At 38.2% G+C, this 16,805-nt stretch overlaps 1 protein-coding gene across 7 annotated transcripts in view; it reads left to right on the top strand.

Moving 5' to 3' along the window:
- Positions 1–16,805, top strand: part of PSME4 (proteasome activator subunit 4) — a 106,994-nt gene that overhangs the window by 78,358 nt on the left and 11,831 nt on the right. For all 7 annotated transcript variants that reach the window (XR_749655.2, XR_004054325.1, XM_010378889.2 and 4 more), the window contains exons 35-41: positions 51–176; positions 871–1,023; positions 3,588–3,692; positions 4,901–4,992; positions 5,684–5,815; positions 6,196–6,404; positions 8,246–8,331. Coding sequence is in view for 5 of the 7 variants with exons in the window: in XM_010378889.2 (XP_010377191.1) it covers positions 51–176; positions 871–1,023; positions 3,588–3,692; positions 4,901–4,992; positions 5,684–5,815; positions 6,196–6,404; positions 8,246–8,331 (903 nt within the window). In the remaining 2 variants the exon portion in view is untranslated. The remainder of the gene's footprint in view (positions 1–50; positions 177–870; positions 1,024–3,587; positions 3,693–4,900; positions 4,993–5,683; positions 5,816–6,195; positions 6,405–8,245; positions 8,332–16,805) is intronic.

Raw genomic sequence — 16,805 nt, 5'->3', positions numbered from 1 at the left:
AAGTGGATTTTAAACCCTGAATATTGTTCTTTTTTTTTTAAACTTTATAGGCAGAACAGATTGTATTTGATCATTTTTCTGATCCTAAATTTGTTGAACAGTTAATTACTTTTCTATCATTAGAAGACAGAAAAGGAAAAGATAAGTTTAATCCACGACGTTTTTGTCTCTTTAAGGTAACTATATTATTTACGTATCCTCTTTGTAATGCTTAGTAACTATTCAGTTTGTAGGTTCATAACTTATAAATATTTGATCAAGGCTAGCCATCTGCTTTCATCTAAAATGGCACTGGAATTTACACTGAACATGTACAGACTTTTGTTATTGTCATTATTCCCTAAACAAGACATTATAACAAGTATTTACATAGCATTAATATATAATACAATTGGTAAACATTGTATTATATCTTATAAGTACTCTTAAGATGATTTAAAACATACAGGAGGATGTAATACCATTTTATGTAAAGGACTGGAACATTTTGGTATTCTGGAGTGGGGATCTTGAAACCAGTTCCCCATGTACACCAAGGGATGACTGTATTTATCTTTAATGTTTGTTGTAATTGGCACTAGAAGGAAAAAAATACCCAAAATTATATGTGTTTTTTATGTTTAGTTGCTTTTTTTGAGGTGTGATACTTAGAAAGATTATTAATGTTTATTTCATTGGTTACATTTCAATGTGATATTTAAAATGACAATATGCTTACTATTTTAACTTACCGGAATTGTTAAAGCAGTTCTAAAGGGGAGTACGCTTGGAGTTTTTAAGCACATTAGTAAGGTACAGAATAATTACAAGCATAATTATAATTGAGACGATAGCCATTTGAGTACTGAAGAACTGTCTTTGTTTTTATAGGGTGTATTCAGGAATTTTGATGATGCCTTCCTGCCAGTTCTGAAGCCGCATTTAGAACGTTTGGTTGCAGATTCACATGAAAGCACCCAGCGATGTGTTGCAGAAATTATAGCTGGTTTAATCAGAGGTTCTAAACATTGGACATTTGAAAAGGTGATGTATTAATATTTCTACAGAACATTTCCAGTTAAAGCTATGTTACCCATTTTGGTGGCAATTTCCAATACATTAGATACTGATAATTAAAATATGAAATGTTCAGTGATAGGAAATATGCTGATATGTAGACATTGCTTTTGATTACAGATTACAGCCTAATGATCTCTAAGAACATTTACTATCTTTAAATTTTTGAAATATTTACCCACATTGGTGGAAAAAATTCAAAAAAAAAAAGAAAAAAGGAAGAAGAATTCCAGTTTCTTGAAAAAGAGGAAGATCCTGGAACACTGGTCCTACATTAATGCACTGTGTCACTCTGCTGATGGTGCATGTGCACTTCTCCCTTCATTAAGCCATTCCAGCTTCTCATTAAGTCCTTTCTCTTAGCCTCCTTATCATTTATATTACTTGCCTAGTCTTCTAAACAGTTGGAGTTTGACTCTTCCTTTTAGAGTATCCCTCTTTTTAATTATACGATGTAGTTTTCATACACCTGCCTTTAAGGTTAGTTTGGTTTTTTTGTTTTTTTTTTGTTTGTTTGTTTTTTTTTTTTTTTTTTTTGAGATGGAGTCTGGCTCTGTCTCCCAGGCTGGAGTGCAGTGGCCGGATCTCAGCTCACTGCAAGCTCCGCCTCCCAGGTTTACGCCATTCTCCTGCCTCAGCCTCCAGAGTAGCTGGGACTACAGGCGCCCGCCACCTCGCCCGGCTAGTTTTTTGTATCTTTTAGTAGAGACGGGGTTTCACCGTGTTAGCCAGGATGGTCTCGATCTCCTGACCTTGTGATCCGCCCGTCTCGGCCTCCCAAAGTGCTGGGATTACAGGCTTGAGCCACCGCGCCCGGCCAAGGTTAGTTTGTTAGCAAAATGCACCAGACTAAAAATAACCTGGTCAAATGTCAGGACTACCTGAACATAAGGTAGATCACTATGTTGTCGAAGAGAAGACACAAATAGGGTTTTTTGGTCAACTTTTAGGAGGACTGCAAACACTTTTGCTTACAAGAAACAATTTTATTTTAAAATGTCACATGTGGTCTTGTCTTCTGTTAAAGCCACTCTTGAGTTACCTGTTTTGTAAAACATAAAACTCCTGGCTCTTGAACTCTGCCTACCTTGGCCTCCCAAAGTGCTGGGATTACAGGTGTGAGCTACTGTGCCTGGCCTTCATTCATTCTTTTTTTTAAAACAAATTTCAGATTTTTTTTTTAGAAACTTAAAAAATTGATAACAGTAGCAGTTCATGTTTATGGGGTACATGTGATATTTTGATGCATGCACACAGTGTGTAATGATGAAATCAAGGTATGTCCTTTTTAACTAAGGTACAGTCCATGGACCTGCAGCAGAAGTCGCACTTGGGAGCATTTTAGGAAAGTAAGATCTCAGGCCCACTTGAGATGAATCAGTCTGCATTTTAAGACCTCAAGTGATTTGTATGCTCATTAACCTATGAGAAAATCTATGTGCGTAAATGCAGTCTCTGTACAACTGTACGTGTTTTTAAGGACTGTTTATCCAAGACTTGGAATTTGAAGATTATATCTCAGACTACTTACTAAATTAAATTAAAATGTCATTCATTGCCTCTACTTTAAGATTTAATCAAATGATCTTGAGAAACGTGGAAAATTTGATTGAGGTTTTGTTTCAGCCTAGTGTACTATTATACAAGATTTTTAAGAACACTTATCAGTCATATGAGAGATTTGTTTTGTTTTGTTTTGTTTTTTGAGACGGAGTCTCGCTCTGTTGCTTAGGCTGGAGTGCGGTGGGATGATCTTGGCTCACTGCAACCTCTGCCTCCCAGGTTCAAGCGATTCTCCTGCCTCAGCCTCCCGAGTAGTTGGGATTACAGACATGTGCCACCACGCTCAGCTAATTTTTGTATTTTTAGTAGAGACGTGGTTTTGCCCTGTGGCCAGGCTGGTCTTAAACTCCTGATCTCAAGTGATCCCTCTGCCTTGGCCTCCCAACGTTCTGGGATTACAGGTATGACCCACTGCACTCAGCCAAGAGATTTTTTTTAAAGAGCCATACAAAGTATTTACTCTTTTCTGAATATTTTTTGGGAAACATTTCACCTATATCTGGATATGTATGATGATAATGTAGTAAGGTACTTTCCTGGATTAATTGGGTGCTCTAAAAAATAACTGGGGCCAGGCATGCTAGCTCATGCCTATAATTCCAGCACTTTGGGAGGTCAGGGTGACAGGATTGCTTGAGGCTAGGAGTTCAAGACCAGCTGGGGCAACACAGCAAGATCCTGTTTTTACAAAAAGTAAAAAAAAATTGCCGGGCGTAGTGGCACACACCTATAGTCCATGCTCCTTGGAAGGCTGAAGTGAGTGGATCACTTGAGCTCACAAACTTAAGGCTGCATCGAGGTATGATCATGCCACTGCACTCCAGCCTGGGCAATAGCGTGAGACCATGTCTCAAAAATAATTTGAATGATGTATTTATATGTGTGTACATTTCCAGGTAAAGAAAGATATTTGGAGAAAAATGTTCAGAGTGTCATTAACTCTTACCCATATATTTTGTTTTGAGTAGGTGGAGAAGCTGTGGGAGCTTCTGTGCCCTCTGCTTAGAACAGCACTGTCCAACATTACCGTAGAAACTTATAATGACTGGGGAGCTTGTATAGCAACATCTTGTGTAAGTTACCCTACATCTTTTTTTGTCTAACTCGTGTATTCAAACTGTTTGATACTGTCTCTGTTTTCTATTTCCATGGGATTAGAGACTGTTATTCTAAGTAAAGTAACTCACTTCTTGAATCTTGAAAATTTGTTCATACTTTTGTCATCTTACGTAATTGGAGATGGCTCTATTCAGCCTTTCAAATAAGTCTTGAGAGGTGACTCATGTGATTGTTTTATCTTCTCTGCTGTAGTAATGCATTTTAAAATTAAGTGACAATCATGTATTTGGAAATGTCACTTACATATAGTAAAAGCCACATAATACAAAGTTAAGGTATTATTTTTTATACCAGATATGTCCATAGCTTGTGTACTTTAAGATAATCCATTTAGCTAACAACAGTTTTCTCACTGTTAACTTGAACTATGATCGTCACATTTGAATCTGAGTCATCTGTCAGTTTTAGTTTGATTTTCTTCTTCTATACAGTCAGTCCTCCATATCCATAAGTTCCACATCTATCGTTTCAGCCAACCTGAGGAGATGGAGAATATTTTGGAAGGGTGGGGGATGGTTGTGTCTATAGTGAACCTGTTCAGATTTTTTTTTTCTTGTCATTATTCCCTAAACAATACAGTATAACTATTTACATAGCATTTACATTGTATTAGGTATTACAAATACTCTAGAGAAGATTTAAAGTGTACAGGAGGATGTGCATAAGTTATATATAAATTCTACACCATTTTCATAAGAGACTTGAGCATCTGTGGATTTTGGTATCCTAAGGGAGTTCTGGAACCGATCCACCACAGTTACCAAGGGGTGACTGTACTTATATATGTTTTTAGTATTTCTAAAATAATTGAATATGGCTGGGTGCACTGGTCCTCACCTTTAATCACAGAACTTTGGGAAGCTGAGGCAGGAAGATTGCTTGGAGCCAGGAGTTGGAGACCAGCCTGGGCAACGTAGGGAGACTCTGTCTCTACAAAAAATAAAAAATCAGCAAAGCATAGTGGCACGTGCCTGTGGTCCCAGCTACTTTAGAGGCCGAGGCAGGTGGATTACTTGAGCCTGGGAGGTAATCACACTACTTCACTCCAGCCTGGGCAAGAGTTAGACCTAGCCTCAAAAACAAAATTAAATAAAATAACAATATGCTTTATTTATAGAATTGTAGGTCACCTGTTAACTGTTACATCATATTTTAAACACAGGAAAGCAGAGATCCCCGGAAACTTCATTGGCTTTTTGAACTGCTGTTGGAATCACCATTGAGTGGTGAAGGAGGATCCTTTGTAGATGCATGGTAAATTTTTTAAAAAACCTATGAGGTGTTTATAGAATGGTCTATACTTGTGAAGTCTAGATGAAGTAATTACTTTCTTCTGGAAGGTGTTGTGATCTGGTTCCATACAACATGTGATACTTAATAAGAGTTATTTATTAGTTGGATAAGTGAGATGTAGGCAACCTGAGCAATTTAAACACAAATTAGAGTCAGCATTCTTTGCTGTCAGATCTTTTATTGGAATTGTGTTTTGTGCTTTTGTGTCTTCATCACATCTTATTTTTCACTTTTTCCTGTTAAAAAGATACAAAGAGAGAGTAATCATTTTAAGGAAAAACTGCCTTGGTTGGGGCATGTGGTGCTGTAGAAAGTTAGACAATAGAAATATGGATAATTTCATTCAAAAGAAGTAGTACTTAATTAATGAGAAAACTTGAATTCTGATGTTTAAATATTACTCGGTGAGTATTCTGAAGTCAGTATTTCTTTCAGTTATCTAGTAGCGGAGATGAAATGCAAATACAGAGAAAATGATGGAGGAAAAATAAAATCTTCATAAAGAGGCTATTTTGAATTGTGGATATTGTAGTATTTATTAGGTGAGAAAATGAAAAAGTTTTAAGTGAAATACAGACATTGTCTGTCCATACTGTCAATATGTAAAGGCAGAAAGGGTATCCAATATAACACTACGATGCTTTAATTTTAGTCGACTTTATGTACTACAAGGTGGCCTTGCCCAGCAAGAATGGAGAGTGCCTGAACTATTGCACAGACTACTGAAGTACTTGGAGCCTAAACTCACCCAGGTTTACAAAAATGTCAGAGAAAGAATAGGAAGGTAGGTACTGTTTTCTCTGTGGTATACCTCTCGAGTGCTTTGTTTTTTAAATTGTAATAGCTAATAATACATGCTGGTTATGTTGTCAGTAGGTTTCATGGTGTCTTTCTCAGATTGTTTGCTATTGTGTCTTGGGAACCAAGATGAAACACTGAATGTAAACTAGGACAGCAGCGTCCTCCGAAGCCAAAGATGAGCAGTCACAACACTTAAGTTTCAATACCTCTTAATTATAAGGCTTCTTTTACACACAGGCATAATCTAAGACCCACTCCAGGAATTGTCTGGGGACAGTTTACTTTGATTGGGTCATAACTTTTGAACCTCATTTTTATTGGTAATGTGGTACCTCTTCCTATATGAAGTATTTTATTTTGCAGCGTGCTGACCTACATATTCATGATTGATGTTTCTTTGCCAAATACCGCACCAACCACATCGCCTCATGTCCCTGAGTTCACTGCTCGAATTCTGGAGAAATTGAAACCTCTTATGGATGTGGATGAAGAAATTCAGAACCATGTTATGGAAGAAAATGGAATTGGTGAAGAAGATGAACGAACTCAGGGCATTAAACTCTTGAAAACCAGTGAGTGGATAAAATTAGTAGAAACTCATTTGAAAACATTTACTTGATTATCCTGTGAAGTTTTTTCCCACCTCTTTTTTTATTGTGGTAAAATAGACATAATGAAAAATTTACTGTTTTAACCATTTTTAAGTGTGCAGTTCAGTGGCATTAGTTACATTCACACCCTTGTGCAACCATCACGACCATTTATCTCTGGAATTCTCTTCACCATACGAAACTGAAGCTCTGTACCCTTTAACAACAGCTCCTCATTTTCCCTCCCCACATCCTTTGTAACCACTGTCTACTTTCCATCTCTGAATTTGCCCACTCGGGGTAGGTCATATAAGTTGAATCATAAGTCTTTTTTATGTCTGGCTTATTTCATGTTACATAGTATTTTCAAGTTGAATGAATGAATTTCTGATTCATGTTGTGTCATTCATCTGTTTGCTGGATATTTGGGTTGTTTCCACCTTTGGCTATTGTGACTAATGCTGCTCTGAACATTGATGTTTGTATAAGTACCTGTTTGAGTGCTTGCTTGCAGTTCTTCAGGGTATATACCTAGAAGTGGAATTGTGAGACCATGTAGTATTCCTGTGCTTAAGTTTTTGAAGAGCTGCCAGACTCTTCTCCACAGCAGCTGCACCATTTTACATTCCAGTCAGCAAATGCACAAGGGTTCCGTGTTCTCACCACTTGTTTTCTGTTCGCTTGCTTTTTTAAAGTATAGCCATCTTAGTGGGTATGAAGAAGTATCTTGTGGTATACTGTTTTTATAAAGTACAGCCATCTTAGTGGGTACGAAGAGGTATTTTGGTTTGCACTTCCCTAATGATTACTGATATTTCAAGAATCTTTATAAGCCATTTGTATTTCTTGTTTGGAGAAATATTTACTCATGTCATTCATTACCCACCCCTCTGCTACCTTTCACTCTGTCGTCCAGGCTGCTCACTGCAGCCTCAACCTCCAGGACTCAAGAGATCCTCCCACCTCAGCCTCCTGAGTAGCTGGGACTACAGGTGTGCACCACCACCACACTCAGCTAATTTTTAAATATTTTCTAGAGACAAGAGTCTCCGTATGTTGCTCAGACTGGTCTTGAACTCCTGAGCTCAAGGGATCCTCTTGCCTTGGCCTCCAGAAGTGCTGGAATTACAGGCATGAGCCACTTTACCCAGCCCATTTCTGAATTAGATTGTTTTGTTGTTTTTGAGTTTTAGTTCTTTATTTATTCTAATATCAATGCCTTGTCAGATACACAATTTAGAAATATTTTCTCCTGTGGGTTGTCTTTCTACTCTCTGGATAGTATCTTTTTATGCATAAAAGTTTTAAATTTTATTTTGGGTGCTGTTATACTGCTTCTCAATAAGTGTCTAATTAATTAATTAATTTATTTATTTATTTATTTTGAGACAGAGTCTCGCTCTGCCGCCCAGGCTGGAGTGCTGTGGCCGGATCTCAGCTCACTGCAAGCTCCGCCTCCCGGGTTCATGCCATTCTCCTGCCTCAGCCTCCCGAGTAGCTGGGACTACAGGCGCCCGCCACCTCGCCCGGCTAATTTTTTTGTATTTTTTAGTAGAGACGGGGTTTCACCGTGTTAGCCAGGATGGTCTCGATCTCCTGACCTCGTGATCCACCCGTCTCGGCCTCCCAAAGTGCTGGGATTACAGGCTTGAGCCACCGCACCCGGCCAAGTGTCTAATTTATGAAGTAACATAGATGATCTCTTTCATAACATTGAAGAGCTGTTGGAGTGGCTGTTTGACACTAACATTACAGTATTGTTCTACTTTGTGGTCTGTAAATGAATAGCAAAGACTTACTCTGCATCTTTGTTTTCAAAATAGTATTGAAATGGCTGATGGCAAGTGCAGGAAGATCCTTTTCTACAGCAGTCACAGAACAACTTCAGCTTCTACCTTTGTTTTTTAAGGTAAGGTTTTCCTGAAATTAAGAATGCATATCCTTTCTTCATACAGTGTATGAATTTTGATTGGAACTCTAAAAAGTAAAATGGTCACAGAAAAATCATTAGGTGATAGTGGTTTAATATTTGTTGAAATTGTGTTTTTAGTATTAGGTGATAGCAGGATTTTGACAGCTACATGAAATTTTAACAGCATATTGTTTTACCTGATAGCTAATTTCTCAGTAATGATAGATTAGAGGGACTATTAATAGTTAAAAGAAAAGCTACAAAGAAATTTTTTAATATAGCCATTTCCGACTTCTTTACTAATATAATCTACAAACGAAAGTGTTCAGTATATTTTGCTTATTTTACAATGTTAAAGGGCCCTATAACTGTTTTTAACAAATATCTGCAGGAAATCATTTGCCTCTGGTATCATATAATGACATTTTGTTAATGAAAGGCATGGTTTGAGGAGGTTTTATCTAATCATCTACTCAGGGGATGCAGTTAGTAGAACTAAGGTCACAGGTTGACTCATTAGTTTCCAAAATCATAGTTTGCAATAATGATATGGTTGACTGTGGTTAGGAAAACAGTGTTAATTATACATTTGAAAGGCTTGGCATAAACATCACCACTTTTTGACATTATTCATCAGTACAGTTATTATTATCCAAGGAGGAGAGCCCTTACTATTGTTGATAAACAAATGGCATGCTAAACTTTTGATTTGCTATAGTATACTTTGTCTTTAGGAAATTTCAAACAGATAACTGTACCAGTAACTTTCAAGGATTGAACTACTAAAATATTTTAAGAATGCTATGCAGAGGATGATACCCAGGAATATCCCTGGGATCTTTTGGGGTATAAAAGCAGACAGTAGCTGCTAGTGTATAAGTCCTTCTTACCTATAGGTCTTTGGTGTACGTAGGATTTATCTACTTAGTACTTAAATGTTTTTCCTCTGTCACATACCAGCAGATAGAGAACATTCATAAATTCATAATGTGCAATGATTGTTTGGATAGCTGGGGTTCTATCGCTTTTCTTTCATTCAGAACAAATATAGGCAAGTATGTAAGAGTGCAGTTGGTAGAAGAATGATTTGAATTCACTTGAAGTTTATGAAAACTTAGGTCATTAGAAAGCTGTACGATAGAGGCCGGGTGCAGTGGCTCACGCCTGTAATCCCAGCACTTTGGGAGGCCGAGGTGGGCGGATCACAAGGTCAAGAGATCGAGACCATCTTGGCCAACGTAGTGAAACCCCGTCTCTACTAGAAATACAAAAATTAGCTGGACATGGCGGCACACGCCTGTAGTCCCAGCTACTTGGGAGGCTGAGGCAGGAGACTCGCTTGAACCTGGGAGGTGGAGGTTATAGTGTATAGTGAGCTGAGATGGAGCCACTGCACTCCAGCCTGGCAACAGAGCGAGACTCCATCTCAAAAAAAAAACAAAGAAAGCTGTGCAATATAAGTTACCATTGACAAGCCTAACATTTCACCTGGATATACTAATATTGAGGTTGAGAATCTCCTAGGCCATCATGATGAATGGGGCCAGAGGTACAAAGGCATCACATCAGTTATTTTGCACATAAATCAGATGTGTAGAGGGTGAGGATAAAGAGAGGCGTTTAAAAGAAACCTGTTTACTAAACCATGAGAGGAGCACAGAAGGAGTTGACGAGGAGGTCAGAAATTCCCTTTCCAACATATTTCAGATGCTTATAAGACTTGTAAGTCAAGATGCTTTTATAAGTGAAGATAATGGGTACACATTCAGAGTTCAGTGGAGCAGTGCAGCCTGGTGGTACAAACTTGAATGTCATCAACATAGATGGTATTTAAAACCATGAAACTGAATGAGATCATCAAGGGAATGGGTGTAGATGGAAAAAAAAAGTATAAGAATTGAGCCAACATTCACAGGTTAGGGGTGATGAGAACACAACAAATAGAGATGATTCAGTTAGCATATGCCTCATAACTTACTTATATGAACTAAATTAGAACCAATTTAAAGGACTAGATTATTATCAACTATCCAAAGTTTAAAACCCAAATTACCTGATTGTGGGTGGTCAACAACATGCATTTCAGAGGAGAGACCAGCGGATGGCAGCTTATCACCTGGGCCCCCTGCCCTGCCCGCCACTTTTTTTTGTTTTTTGAGACAGTCTCCCTGCAGTGGTGCAGTCATGGCTCACTGCAGCCTCAATCTCCTGGGCTCAAGCAATCCTCCTGCCTCAGCCTCTCGAGTAGCTGGGACTACAGGTGTACACCACCATGCCTGGCTAATTTTCTCAAAAATTTTTATACAGGTGGGGTCTAATGTTGTCCAGGTTGGTCTCCAGTGGTCCTCCCACAATAGCCTCCCCAAGTGGTGGGATTACAGGTATGAGCCACTGTGCTCGGTCTCCCATTCCTAATTTAATAAAAATGAGTTTCATTACTTTGAAGTTTGTGGAAAATTTCAGTAACAGTGTAAGTTTAATTTCTCTCCTTTTAGAAAGAAATAAATGCCTATTGAGAGAAAACTTAGAAAGTTGGAGGGAAATATTCATAAACTACCATTACCATTAACCTTTCTCATATGTATCTTTTTTTCTTAAAATTATTGTGAGTTTATAAATGCAGCACATACTCATAAAAAATCTATAAGATAGACTGACAAGACTAATTGTGTATGATAACAGCCACTGTTCATAGTTTTATTTATATTATTTCTATTTATATATATTTCTCTTTTTATATTTCCTCAAATGTTATTTTCCTACATAGTTGTTTTTCAGTAGAGTCATGCCAGTAGCTCTACAGCTTCCCTTTTATGAACGTAATCAATATATGTACTTTCCACGTCAGTAAGTAGATATCTGTATTATTCCTTAGGTGACTTAGAGAATTTAATATCCAGTGTGCTCTCTAGTAGTAGATTTTTGGTTTTATCACAGTTGTTCCTTAGGTAGACAAGAGGCAGTGAGTGGAGTCATTAATAGCATGAAGTTTTGAGCCAGGCTGCCTGGATCAAATTCATCTCCATGGCCCATGAACTCATTATGTAATCATGGGCATCTAATTCAACCCCTCCGAACTTTATCCCTCTCATCAGTAAAATGGGGGTAATAACACCACGCATCCTGAGGCTGTTACAAGGATTAAGTGAGTTAATACGTGTCCCTCATTATCCAAATTGAGGAGTGGGTGGCTGAGTCTGATAACAAGGAATTATGTACATTTTCCATTTCCTGAGTTGCCACTAGCAAATAGCAAGAATTTAGATTAAAAGATATTGCATCCTAAATTGAGAGAATAAGGGGTGTTTACATATGCTAAGTGCTTAAAGCAGCATCAGGCACATGGTAAACACTGTAGACATGTTCCTCCTCATTAATGATACAATGAACATCTTGTATATATCTTTTGCACTTTGCACGTATTTTTTATAGGATAAATCACGAGAAGTGAAAATGCTGGATCTACTTCAGCTAACACGTTGTAAGAAACATGGTACATTGGCTGTTCTGTTAAAAATCTTATTTATCCTATCCCATAAAAAGCAGTTTTATATCCATAAAAAACCTTGAAATATATATTTATTAAATTTATATTTATATATATCTATATATAAACTTGCCTATTCTGGTCTAAGAGTCTTCATATTCTTAAGATTAAAGGAAGAGGTTTTCCAACCAATAATAGCTTACAAAGTCCTGGCTTTCGGGTAAATAGAGTCCTAGTTTAAAATCCTGCCTGTAGGTTGGGCACAGTGGCTCACACCTGTAATCCCAGCACTTTGGAAGGCCAAGGCGGACAGATCACTTGAGATCAGGAGTTTGAGACCAGCGTGAACAACATGGTGAAACCCCATCTCTACTAAAAATACAAAAATTAGCCGGGCGTGGTGGCAGACACCTGTAGTCCCAGCTACGCAGGAGGCTGATGCAGGAGAATCACTTGAACCCTGGAGGCGGAGGCTGCAGTGAACCAGATCTGGCCACTGTACTCTAGCCTGGGTGACAGTTTAAAAAAAAAATTCTGCCTGTGACAGGTGCTTTCTTTGTGACCTTGCACAAGCTTCTGAACTTCTGTCCTATATAAAGAGTGTGAGTTTAATATCAGTATCCCTTATAGAATTGTTAGAAGGATGAAATGACATACCTGGAAAGCAGAAAGCACAGTCGTAAAGTACATACTTATATTATTATTTTACTGATCTTTAACTGAATTTTAATTTGGAACAATTAAGGGCTCAAATGGTGGTGGTCAGGAGGGAGGAGAGGTATTTTATCCTAAGTTTCAAACTTCAAAATGCTCCTCAAAATCCACCACTATAGTTTTGCATATGTGAAACTTAGAGAAGAATGTACAGATATTGTGGTACATTGGATACAGTCACCTCACATTGATGGTATTTCTTTAGAAAAACTTTTTTTCAATAATCAGGAGAAAAATATAAGGTAATTCCTTTGCTAACTAAATGAACCGCATTTTCTACTGGTTAACATAGTTTAGTATATAATCTATCTGGTGAAATTTATCTCTTGGATTTTAGGATTTTACTGTTTTTAGTAGAACATTTTCACCCATGCTGTACTTGAGAGTATTGTGTCTTAACTTCATTAGAAAAGCACATTTTTTCCATAATGGTAGGAGGAGAGACTGCTGATTCAACAGACGAGTGAGTCATCTTAAATTCTGGTGGTAATAGACCTTGCCAGCAAATGACTATCTTCTTTTTTATACCACAGTTAACTACCCAAACTGTAAATCACCTCATATTTACTGTGAGTGTGAATACAATGACCAGGAAAACAACTCCACCTGTAATGCCTAGAGATGTGAACTGTTGAGTATTTACCATTTGTACCCTGACTTTGTTGGTGTATGTCCTTTTATACCTTTGACTATGAATGTGTCTCTGCTATACCCTACAAATGTGTTTGTGAAGTTGTTTTATGAATAACAATTACGTAATTCTGCAACGTGATTTTGGTTTTTAACTCAGTATATCATGTCCATCTTTTCATATCATTACACAAAATTGCCTCTTTTTATGACTAAATTGTACCATCATTTAAAAATTTAACCAGTTTTCTGTTGATGGAACCTCTGGCTGTTCTTAAGTATCTTGAACATGTGAGCATATTTGTAGGATACTTCCTAGGTGTAAAATTGCTGGGCAAAAGAGATGTATCTGCATTTTTTTTTTTTTTTTTTTTTTTTGGAAAGAGATGATAACTCACTATGTTGTCCAGGATGGCCTCAAACTCCTGGGCTCAAGTGATCCTCCCACCTCAGTGTCTTGTGTAGCTGGAACTAGGCTGCTCTCAAACTCCTGGCTTCAAGTGATCCTCGTACCTTGGTCTCCAAAGTGCTGGGATTACAGGCATGAGCCACTCTGCCCTGCCCACGTTCACTACTTTTAAGCTTTTGCACACCTCTTTGTCTCTAAAGAAATACCCTGGCCGGGTGCGGTGACTCACGCCCGTAATCCCAGCACTTTGGGAGGCCGAGGCGGGCGGATCACGAGGTTAGGAGATCGAGACCGTCTTGGCGAACACGGTGAAACGCCGTCTCTACTAAAAATACAAAAAAAATTAGCCGGGCGTGGTGGCGGGCACCTGTAGTCCCAGCTTCTAGGGAGGCTGAGGCAGGAGAATGGCGTGAACCCGGGAGGCGGAGCTTGCAGTGAGCCGAGATTGCGCCACTGCACTCTAGCCTGGGTGACAGAGCGAGACCCCCGTCTCAAAAAAAAAAAAAAAAAAAAAAGAAAGAAATACCCTTATACTGCTCATTTTTTATTTTCCAACTTAAGTTACTTTTCTATGGATGTCCTGCCATTTTGGAGATGTGGTTAAATTACTTCAACCATATTCTTCCTCACCCACACCAAGGCAGGGTTTTGAATCTCCTTGTCAAGTTTATACTTCTGTAATTTTTTTTAAACCTTTATAAACACAATTCCTACTGGGATTGAATTAAATTCATAAAGTCATTTTGGTCACATACCAGGGATTAAAAAATAATGTGTTCTGACATCGCACCAATTGATGTTCAATAATTAATGTTCAGTGTTATTTCCTTTTCCTTTTTTTGTCACCCAGGCTGGAGTGCAGTGGCACGATCATAGCTCACTGCAGCCTCAATCTCCCGGGCTCAAGGGATATTCACTGTTACTCAGTTGGTTAGTGTTTCTGGGCACATTTTCTAAAGAGAGATAGCTCGTACTGACATTTTCAATTTAGATTTGGGATTACTAAGATTTTATTTAACCACTTGCATTTTTATATCTTTTACCTCTCATGTGAAAACTCTTGGTTCCTGTTGACAGTTACTCTAAATTTGATTTTTATACATGCCACAAAGCATATATTACGCTGTTTTTAAAAGTCACTGCTCTAAGTATGTCTCTGCCAGCCAGATAAACAGTGAGGTTCGCTTACTTCATTTTGCTTTTGCTTTTTTTCTGAAGAGATTTTTAAGGGATTAGTTTATAACAATAGGAGTGGTTCATACGATAGGATATCTAAGCTACAAGGATGTACTACAGTTTATTTAACCAGACACTCTCCATATCCAATAGATATTTGAATTATTTCCAGTGTTGCGCTTTTGAAATAGTGCTACAATGTACATCTTTGTGTAGTCATTTCCTATGTTTGCCAGTGTATCTTTGAGATAGGAGGGTAGACACACATTGCCAGTAGAAAGTGAATGAATATGTGCTTTTGCTAGACGCTGCTCCACACCCTTCTTTATTGGTTATTTCCTCAGAGACTCACTTTTACAGTATGATATTAAACATCCCGATTTTTCCCAGTAGGACAGGTGAAAACATATAACTCGGTATTGTTTTAATTTGCAAAAAGTAATAATTTTTATTCTAAAATACCAAGGATTATATTTAACTGAGGTAAAATACTTAAAACTCAGCATTATGAAATATCTTTGAATACCCATAACAAAAAAGAACTGAATCATGCCTTCGTTATGACAAAGACTCTCCTTGACCAAACTTAAGTCAGCTCCTCTGAGTGAGCCCTCCTTCTGACTAGATCTCATCCTTGGGCTCTGTCTTTGGCCTGTCTGCTTTGGTCCAGTTTTAGCAAGACTGTCTCTAATTTAGTTTAGAAAGAATCCCCCACCCTTGGTATCTGATCAACCTATTCTGCCTTTTGCAGGAATCCTGTTAAGTTGGTTTAGGAGGAATCCCCCTACCCCTGATGTCTCTGAATAAAGTTTTCCTTTCGATTTTAACAAATGTCAGGATAATTTTTTTTTAACAACAGTTTAAAGATGAGTGTATTAATTCACTATGATAGTTTGTCCAGTGTTTGATAGAAATAATTTCCCTTAGCAAACTTTATTGTTTTTAAGAGACAGGGTATCACTCTGTCACTCAGGCTGGAGTGCAGTGGTGTGATAATAGCTCACTGTAACCTTGAACTCCTGGGCTCAAGCAGTCTTCCCACCTCAGCCTCCCAAGGACGGACTATAGGCATGTGCCACCAAGCTGAGCTAATTTTTTTTTTTTTTTTTTTTTTGTAGAGACAGGATCTTGCTCTGTTATCCATGCTGGCCTCATGAGATCCCTCCAACTTAGCACCCCAGAGTCCCTTAGCAAACTTTGTTAAAACTTTCCCCTACTGTTTGTGCAAGGGTGTGTTTTTAAAATATTTAAAATGAATTTAAGGCATTAAACAGCATACATTCATAATCAAAGTATGGTACCAGACAAACCTGATTTCTTCATGAAAACAAATACGGGTACTGGGTACAGTGGCTCATGCCTGTAATCTCAGCACTTCGGGAGGCCAACGCAGGAAGATTGTTCAAGCCCAGGAGTTTGAGACCAAACTGGGCAACACAGTGAGAGTCTGTCTCTACAAAAAAAAAAAATTAGCTGGACACGGTGGTGCGTACCTGTGGTCCTAGCTACCCCAGGTGGCTGAGGTGGGAGGATCACCGACCCCAGGAAGTTGAGGCTACAGTGAGCCATGATTGTGCCGCTACACATCAGCCTGGGCTGCAGCGCAAGACCCTGTCTCAAAAGAAAGAATGACAGCGGCTATAGCCATCAGATTTGTTGGAATTCATAATGATAATCTTTTAAAAATTGTTATTTACTTTTGGAGGACAGACGGGAAATCATTATTCGGAATGAGGGAAAACTTTTATATATATATAAGTATTCTAGCTAATAATGAAGAAGGAATGACCATTTCGCAAATCTCTCTTTTTGTAATGGATTATCACAGAAAGACAAAACTAAATATCAATGAAAGAAATACATAGCGCCACTTACGTTGTGCCCAAAAAAGTAAACTTCAATAAAGTCAGACCTTTACATCTAATAGCCAATTTATAAGACTTACTGGGGCCAAGGAATACCACTGCAGGGATACAGTCAGGGAAGGCCACAGTGGGGGAAACTACAAAACAACAGACACAGCCTTTTTTCTCAAGGAAAAAAAATACAGAGCAA

The sequence above is a fragment of the Rhinopithecus roxellana genome, chromosome 17 (genome assembly GCF_007565055.1).
Source record: "Rhinopithecus roxellana isolate Shanxi Qingling chromosome 17, ASM756505v1, whole genome shotgun sequence".
NCBI lineage: Eukaryota > Metazoa > Chordata > Mammalia > Primates > Cercopithecidae > Rhinopithecus > Rhinopithecus roxellana.
Note: the sequence above shows the minus strand (reverse complement) of the source record. Positions and strands in the feature narration are given on the sequence as shown.